The sequence below is a fragment of the Nomascus leucogenys genome, chromosome 15 (genome assembly GCF_006542625.1).
Source record: "Nomascus leucogenys isolate Asia chromosome 15, Asia_NLE_v1, whole genome shotgun sequence".
NCBI lineage: Eukaryota > Metazoa > Chordata > Mammalia > Primates > Hylobatidae > Nomascus > Nomascus leucogenys.
Genome location: NC_044395.1, coordinates 39,761,036 through 39,770,582, shown reverse-complemented (window position 1 = coordinate 39,770,582; position 9,547 = coordinate 39,761,036). Strand labels below are relative to the sequence as shown.

General features: G+C 39.0%; 1 protein-coding gene across 2 annotated transcripts; it reads left to right on the top strand.

Moving 5' to 3' along the window:
• The first annotated feature begins 4,369 nt into the window (after positions 1–4,369).
• SRSF8 (serine and arginine rich splicing factor 8) lies at positions 4,370–9,227 on the top strand. Of its 2 annotated transcripts, none has more exons than XM_030829391.1 (2): positions 4,370–5,668; positions 6,141–9,227. In XM_030829391.1, exon 1 carries the CDS (start codon positions 4,713–4,715, stop codon positions 5,559–5,561), a length of 849 nt encoding a protein of 282 aa, XP_030685251.1. In that variant the 5' UTR covers positions 4,370–4,712; the 3' UTR covers positions 5,562–5,668; positions 6,141–9,227. The 2 variants fall into 2 exon arrangements, with proteins under 2 accessions (XP_030685251.1, XP_012351343.1); XM_012495889.2 differs by having other exon boundaries at positions 4,459–6,044; positions 6,141–6,990.
• Positions 9,228–9,547: the final 320 nt, after the last annotated feature.

The following is a 9,547-nucleotide window of genomic DNA, read 5'->3' as shown; positions in this document are numbered from 1 at the left end:
CTATTTATTGGCCATTTGGATTTCCCTTTTTTTTGAGTTACCTTTTCTGAGGCTTCAATCCCTTCTTTTGGGTTGACTCATTGTTTTTATTGATCTGTAGAAGTTTTCAGCATACTTATTCATTGTCTATTTTACATATGACAAAACTGTTCTTCCAGCCTGTATCTTGTCTCAATTTTTTATGTCATTATTACACTGGAATGAGTTAAATGTCGGAAATTTTCATCGTGGTTTGTGCTTTTGGCTCTTCTTTAATTTTCCCACCTTGAATTCATAAACACATTTTTCAGTATATTCTCAAATAGCCCTAAAGTTCTCTTTTACACAGTCTTTAATCCATCACTAATTTACTCTTCTAAGTAGTGTAAGGTAGAGCTCTATTTTATTTTCCCCCCCAATATCAATATCCTTTATTGAATTGTCCATTGCTTTTCATGGGATTGGTAAGCCACCTTTATTATATACAGACTCCCACATATACAGTTGAGCCTTGAACAAATGAAGTGCATGGTCCACTTATACAGGGATTTTTTTTTCCACAACTGTATTGGTAAATTTTTTGGAGATTTAGAACAATTTGAAAAAACTCCCAGATGTATCTTGTACTCTAGAAATATTGAAAAACATAAGAAAAAATTAGGTGTGTCATGAATGCATAAAATATTTATAGATATTAGTGTATTTTAACATTTACTACCATAAAATATGTGCAATCCTGCTACAAACATTTAAAATTTATCAGAATTTACACACACACACACAGACCATACATAATGCCATTTGAAGTTGAGATAAGTGTAAACAAATGTAAAGATATAGTATTAAATCATAACTGCATAAAATTAACTATAGTAATACTGTATTATTGTAAGAATTTTGTAGCCTCTTCCTTTTGCCATTGCAGTGAGCTCGTGTTGTAAATATCCTCTTAAAATGCTGCAGGACGCTAATCATCTCTGCCTGAGCAATTTTTTTCTCTCTGGCAAATTGTCTATCACAGTAAAAAGATCTCTTGAGTATCATGTTTAGGACAATATCCTAAAGCTTGAATAATACTATGGGGCCCATACGAAGTGCCACTAGTGATGCTGGAAATGTTCCCAAGAAGCAGAGAAAAGTCATGACAGTACAAGAAAATGATGAATTGCTTGATGTGTAGTGTACATTGAGGTCTGCAGTGAGGTTGCCAGCCATTTCAGACAGGCTATTCATCTTGTAAACAGTTAAGGTATCCATAAATATAGTACAGTATAGTAAATACATTTTCTCCTCCTTATGATTTTCTTAGTAACATTTTCTTTTCTCTAGTTTTCTTTACTGTAAGAATACAGTATTTAGTACATGTCACATACAAAATCTGTGTTAATCAACCGTTGATATCTGTAAGACTTCCAGTCAACAGCAGGCTCTTAGTAGTTCAGTTTTGGGAGGAGTCAAAAGTACTTGAGGAGTTTCAACTGCACAGGGGTTCAGCACCCTGAACCCCCTCATTGTTCCAGGGTCAACTGTACATGTATCTGTGTCTGGTCTCAGTATCTGTGCTTAGAGGTACTGTTGATATCAGCTCAAATATTACAGTTTGATAAGGGAGAAGTCTTTTTTTTGTTTTAAGGCATCGTTTTGGGGGTTGTCATTTAAATATTTGACTCTAACAGTGCTAGACTCTAACAGTGCTAGCTCTACCACCTTGAACAAGTGACTTAATGTCTCCATGACTCAGTTCTGTCATCTGAAAATTAAAGGTAAGATTTTTTATAGGTCATAAGAATTAAATGATTTACTGTACGAAGAGTAAGTTGAACAGTGTTTGCCATGTTATAGTCACCATGTATGTGAGCTATTTTAAATAATATTTTGCTATTAGAAATAAAGAGGGATTTCTGTTCATCAAAAAAGATGAAAAGAGAGAAATGACAAACCAAGGAGTGTGAACCAATATTGTATTACTCATATCCAGCAAAGAGCTGATATCCATTATATATAAAGAGCTAGTGCAGAGAACGCCAACCCAACAGAAAAATGGACAAAATACGTAATAGGCAGCTTATGAGTGAGAATATCCAAATGGCCAATGAACATGAAAAAATTACTCACTCTCATTTGCAGTTAGGGAAATGAATTTTTTCTTTTTTTTAAGTTTTAAGTGACAAAGTCTCACTGTGTCACCCCAGGCTGTTGTGTGGGGAAAAAATCATAGGCAAAACAAATCTTAATGCCCTCACCTAACTGGCTAAAACTAAAAAGTCTGATATTCACCAAAGGTTTGCAAAAGTGAAGAGCACTGAGCACCCTCATACACAGCTATCCTGTGTGTAAATTGATAAAAACTGTTGAAAAACAATCAGGCATGGTAAAGTTTGAATTCACATACAGTTGTCCCTTGATATTCTGCAGGTGGATGGAGTTTGGTCCTTAGTAACCCCTGAGGATTCTGAGGATTTTCAAGTCCATGTATAAAATGGCTTGGTATGCGCATGTAACCTATACGTATCTTCCAATATACTTTAAGTCATCTCTAGATTACTTACATTATGATGAAAATGCTATGTAAATAATTGTTTACCATATTATATTCTATTTATTTTTATTGTTTTTTTTTCTGAATAATTTCTACCCACAGTTGGCTGAATTCACTGATGCTGAAGCCAGAGGTTACAGTGGGCTGCCTGTATTCTATGACAAGGGATCCATTCATACCTAAGAGGACGCATGAGCTCCAGTATACATGTCCAAGCGTGTTCTGAGCAACACTGTAAGAGGCCAAAAGTGGAAACAACCCAAGTGCCCATCAACAGCACAAACATTTATACCATTGAATGCCTTACTGCAAGGTAACAGGATCAAGTACAGCTACACGGAACACATAGATGAGGGAAATAAAACACAAAATACATTTTAAATATAAAAAGCACAATTCTATGTATATAAGGTTACATAACATTTTCAAAATCAGCAACATTTTAATTAATTTAATTAATTTAGAATTCTCCTGCAGAGGGCCGGGCGCGGTGGCTCACGCTTGTAATCCCAGCACTTTGGGAGGCCGAGGCAGGCGGATCACGAGGTCAGGAGATCGAGACCACGGTGAAACCCTGTCTCTACTAAAAATACAAAAAATTAGCCGGGCGTGGTGGCGGGCGCCTGTAGTCCCAGCTACTTGGAGAGGCTGAGGCAGGAGAATGGCGTGAACCCGGGAGGCGGAGCTTGCAGTGAGCCGAGATCGCGCCACTGCACTCCAGCCTGGGCGACAGAGCGAGACTCCGTCTCAAAAAAAAAAAAGAATTCTCCTGCAGAGGAGTTTTCTCTCTTCTCTCCAATGTGTTAATTTATTTAATCATTTATTTACAATAGCACAGATTAACATTTATTTTACATTTTGTAATATGATATAGTAGTATTTTAGTTTGTTCCTTAAATTGTTCAAGATTTGGCCATTGGGAGCTGTTTTATTGGTTTTTGTACCCCTCTAAAATTACCCCATCAATGCTTTTGTTTGTTTTCTATTTATCATATCCTTATTTTCCAGCACTCCAAGATGCTCTAGGCCCTTTCTGTATATTTCCTTTCCAGATCTAGAAACTGTATTTCTTCATCAGTATTGCTAGATTGTTTTTTTCTTTAAAAGTGTTAGATTTCAGTTTTATTAATCATCTTTTTAAAAAAGCATATTGTCCCTTTTGTTTATTTGTAATTCTATTTTTATTTTAATGTTTTATTTTTTGTTTTGGTTTTGTTTTACTAGTTGCTTGACTTCAACATAAAAAATAAGTTTTAGAAATGTGGTTATTAATTTTCAAGTAAATATGATTGGATTCAGGTTTTTCTATTTTTAATCTTCAATATTATTTCACTGAGGTCCAGATGTGCTCAATTTATCGACCTATTAAATTTTAATTGACATTTATTTTGTGGTCTTGTATTGGGAAATTCTTGTGTTTTCTACATATTTTTGGTTGTTGCAGGTTATATGATCAAAATTGTTGTTTGTTGTGCAAATTATTATAGCATTACTAGTTTTGTTCTCTGCACTATTGATTTCTGAGAAAACGGTGTTACGGGGAAAAAAAACTTCCATCATGAGTGCAGATTTTTCAGTTTTACCTTATAACTCTCAGTCTTGGCTATGTGTCACTGTTATGTGTTTAGGTGCGTTAAGTTCATCACTGTAATGTTTTCCTAGTGAATTTTCTTTTCAATAACTATAAAATGTGCTCCTTTGATCCTATCAATAAACTGGATATTAATATTGCTATCCTAGGTTTCTTTTGTTTAATATTTGTCTGGATTGCCTGTTCCCATAAATTGACCTTTAATCAGTTAGCTTTGTTCTTAAGATTGGTTTAAAATGTAGAATAATAGGGAGGGGCACGGGAGGGTGGGACGTCTAATGTAAACCCAGCCCAGTGATTAGCTGGGCGCTGATTAGGTTACGATATTGCCCAGGTACAAGGCCAGGATCTTCGGGACCTGTCTTCATTTGGAGTTCAGCTACCAAAAGGAAACCTTCCTCTGGGTCCTGCAGTATTTGGCCTGAAATTGGGAATTTGGAAGTTGCTGCTCCAGGGCGCTCCCTGCGGAGCTCCGCGGCCCGCCTCTCCGCCCGGCCTTTCCCGGCGTCCCCACGCGGGGCGCAACCGCCAGAAAGGAACGCAGGTCGCACCGTCAGCGCCCAGAGCAGCGCCAGTTTCCGGGCCTGGGCTGCTCTCGGAGCCATGAGCTGCGGCCGCCCCCCTCCCGACGTGGACGGCATGATCACCCTCAAGGTGGACAACCTGACCTACCGCACCTCTCCCGACAGCTTGAGGCGCGTGTTCGAGAAGTACGGGCGCGTGGGCGACGTGTACATCCCGCGGGAGCCCCACACCAAGGCGCCCCGGGGCTTCGCCTTCGTCCGCTTTCACGACCGGCGCGACGCCCAAGACGCCGAAGCCGCCATGGACGGGGCGGAGCTGGACGGACGCGAGCTGCGGGTGCAGGTGGCGCGCTATGGCCGCCGGGACCTGCCCCGCAGCCGCCAGGGAGAGCCACGCGGCAGGTCCGGAGGCGGCGGCTACGGACGGCGGAGCCGCAGCTACGGGCGGCGGAGCCGCAGCCCCAGGCGGCGACACCGCAGCCGATCCCGGGGTCCCAGCTGCTCCAGGTCCCGCAGCCGATCTCGCTACAGGGGTTCTCGCTATAGCCGGTCTCCCTACAGCCGATCTCCTCACAGCCGGTCGCACCACAGCCGCTCTCCCTACAGCCGATCTCGCTACAGGGAATCTCGCTACGGCGGATCTCACTACAGCTCATCTGGTTACAGTAACTCTCGCTACAGCCGATATCACAGCAGCCGGTCTCACTCGAAGTCTGGATCCTCCACTAGCTCTCGCTCTGCATCAACCTCCAAATCGAGCTCTGCGCGACGATCCAAGTCCTCCTCGGTCTCCAGGTCTCGCTCACGGTCCAGGTCTTCATCTGTGACCGGGAGTCCTCCCCGGGTATCCAAGAGGAAATCCAAGTCCAGGTCGCGATCCAAGAGGCCCCCCAAGTCTGCTGAAGAGGAAGGACAGATGTCCTCTTAAGAAAATGATGCATCAGGAAGCAACGTGATGGAGGACTTGGGGAAAAGGATCACATACTCAGTCTATGGAAGCAAGGTCCCTGGAAGAAGAGGCTGCCTATTGAAAAGGTTGTGTCACACTTTTCTACCTTTTTACCAGTTTGAAGCGTTGCATCAGGTGGCAAAATTCATTCTATGTGCCGTTTTGTTGTTATTCACATTTTCTTGTAACTTAGGAGGTGAACGACCTAAGATTACATTATTGGGTTTGGATATTTGAGGCAGAAATTTATTTTTATTTCTATAGTGATGACTGTTTTGGTTTGAAATGAACAGATTGGTAACCTAATTTGTGGCCTCCTGACTTTTAAGGAAACGTGTGCAGCCATTACACACAGCCTAACGCTGTCAAGACATTGCTTCAACATTGCCTTCATTCCTTAAAAACCTACAAAAGGTGGTGTAAATTAATATGGATAATTTTATTTACCTCCAGGTCTCAAAGGTAGTATGACCCAAATTTGTATAAAGATTTTTCATGTGAAAGGAGTGGGTTTTTAGCAAATACAGGTCTAATCTCTTTTGTGTTTTTGTGCACCAGGCCCGGCTGCGTAGCAGTTGAGTGATGCTGGTTAGCTATTAAGGTGGCCTGTTGCAGTGCAGAGTGCTGAGCTGCTTCCTGTTTTCTTCTGATTGCTCCTGGGGAAAACACGCCTTGTCCTGAAGAACAAATGGCTGTCCAGTTTATTAAAATGCCTGTCAACTGCACTTCCAGTCACCCAGGCCTTGCAGATAAATAATGGAGCATGCAGTGAGCACATCTAGCTGATGATAATCACACCTTTTCTCCCGTCTTTTCTGAAAAATTGTAAATCTGATCATATCAACATGTATGAACTTAAAATATAGAGAATGGTATGGAAGAAATAGTTTATAAGTTTGTTAAGTACTTATAACATGGTGTATCTTTTTTATTATTAATTTTTTACGCTAACCATTGTTTCTGCAGTTAAAATTGTTTTCTTGGTGTTATCTTCTCTCAAAATAAAATTAGAAACTTTTGGTGGAAAGTAGGTTGCTTTATTTTCTGTATGACTTTTGGATATTTGTACTTTTGAGAAAATTATTAGCACCAAGTGTTTCTCAAAATATAATTTTTTAAAAATCCTTAATAGGCTTTTAGCTATGTCCTTTATTGTTTTATCACAATGCAGTTTATTTGTAGTTTCTCTCTTTTCTCCTCATATCTATGGTTTTTTTACTTCTAAAATTATTTTCAAATAATCCATTTTTGGCTTTCATCATTATCCCTACTAGATGTTATGTGTTCTTTTGCAATTGTTTCTGCTTATACCTTTACTAGCAAAGGGAAAAATAACAATTTGGTGTCAATGATCTAGTGACAATAGGATTACATTGGAGCCAATTGAATAAATTTATTCTTTCAATCATATAGATCTTCATTAATATTTTTGGCTGAATTATCAATTAAAAATATTTCATTCCCTTTGTGCAGAAACTGCTAAATCCAGGATTCAATTCTTGAATGAACTGGCAAGGTGGCTGTGGTCTGTAGATATACATCCCACATTTTGTTGTTATAACAGTTAGTAGTTAATATTGCTTTCATATACAGGCACCAGAATCTAAATTTTACGATAATGACATTTCTTCTGTTCATGAGAAATGTAATATTTTACAAATATAAATCTACGTAGAATCCAAAGACACACACACAGCAGTCTTTCTGAGAAATAAAAAATCAGGACACCCATGGCATCGTAGTAGCCACTCACGTCCAGCAGGTGGCGAAGGGAGGTGAGCTATATTTATTAAATGGGACCGAGTGGGACGGGGACGGGGCAGCCCTAAGGGTAGGGGAGCACTGTCAATTTCTGGGGGTGGAATGAGACCCAGGCATAGCTGGAGTTTGAAGCTTTGAAGCAAAAATATCTGTAGAACATCTTAAACATGTGACCAAAATATGATATTAAAATCAGCAGCTCTTTATACATTAAAAACTTTGAAACCTGTGGCCAGGCATGGTGGCTGGCGCCTGTAATCCCAGCACTTTGGGAGGCCAAGGCACATGGATCACCTGAGGTCAGGAGTTCAAGACCAGCCTGACCAACATGGTGAAACCCCGTCTCTACTAAAAATACAAAAATTAGCCAGGCGTGGTGGCGCATGCCTACAATCCCAGCTGCTCGGAGGCTGAGGCAGGATAATCGCTTGGAACTGGGAGGCAGAGGTTGTGGTGAGCCAAGATCACGCCATTGCACTCCAGCCGGGGCAACAAGAGCAAAACTCCATCTCAAAAAAAAAAAAGAGAGAAAAAAAGGAAAACAAACAAACAACAACTTTGAAACATAGGAACAATTTTGGACCTGCTGGAGCAGAAATGTGTAGTTGTCATTGAAGGTGTGAAAATACCCTACCTCTACACATGGAAGACCTGACACACAGAGGACATGAACCCATGAAGAAGAGTGATGTGACATGGTTTACATTTTATTAGTACCATGATCTAACCAACTGAGCTAACTGGCCACACCATTTTATCCTTTATAATGATCACTATGAGGGCTGAGTGCAGAATGGAGTGTATGTGGTCAAGAGTGGAAGCTGTGAGGCTATTGCAGTAATCCAGAAAGAAAGGTGACGATTGCTTAGACTTTGGTGGTAGTGCTGGAAATGGACATAAATAGACATATTCAGGAAATATGTTGATCTTAGATCTAATAAGACACGTAATAGATTAGAAGTAGGGAAATTAATGAAAAAGCAGAATTAAGGATGACTTCTCACTGGCTTAAAATGCTAAATGGATGAGGGTGCTGTTTAGTGAGTTGGGGAAGACTGGGGGTGGTGATGGGTGTAGAAATTGAGAAAGGAAAATCAAGAATTTCCAGAACTTTCAGAGCAATGTTAAATACTTTCCTTGATAGTGGGTCAGTCATCATTTATAAGTGCATTTCTAAAAATATTGCTTAATTTTGTTTTTGAGTTTTGTATAAGTGGAATTTTGTGTGTACTGATTATTTTGCTCAATATTATGTCTTTAAGATTCTCTGTATTGTTGCATGTGGCTGAGTTTATTTTTGATGCTGTGTAGTGTTTTACTAATGAATAAATCATAATTCAGTTTTTACTGTTCTATTGATGGACATCTGGGTTGTTTCCCATTTTAGTTATTCTGAATAAGGAAGCAATGAATATTTTTATACATATAACCTGATGTACATGTGTATATACATTTCAGGTATCAATCCCAAAAGTGCATTTGCTGGGTTATAGATCAAGTACATATTCAATTTTGTTAGATAATTTTCAACTATTTTCCAAAGTAGTTCTGCCAATATATACTATTATCATCAGTTGATGAGAATTCCGCTTGCTCCACATCCTCATTAACACTTGTTAATGTCAGACCTTTTAATATTTGCAAATCTGATGGGTATATAGTGGTGTTTCATTTGGTTTTAATTTTCTTTACCCTGATTACCAAAAAGTTGTACCTTTTTATTTGTTTTTTAGCCACTTGGATATCCTCCTTTGTGAAAATGCCTTTTCAATAATTTGTCCACCTTCCTATTGGGTCACCTGTCTTTTCTTAACAATTTAAAGGTATTTTCTATGTATCTGGTTCTTATTTGTCTTTATGTCCTATAAATACATTTTCCCATTCTGTGGCTTGTTTTTTAATTCACTTTATGATGTCTTTTGATGAGTTGTTTTTACACTAATGTAGCTAAATTCTTCAAATATTTTGTGGTTAGTGTTTTATGTGTCTTGTTTTCTAATTTGAGGTAGTAAAGATAGTTTCATATATTATTTCCTATACTCAGTATAGTATTGTCTTTCAGCATTTAGGACTTTAACACAACTGAAATTGATTTTTGTGCATGTGGTGAGGTAAAAATCTAACAATTTTTTTCCTACTTGGATATCAATTTTCTTTTTTTTTTATTTATTTTTTTTTTATTATACTTTAGGTTTTAGGGTACA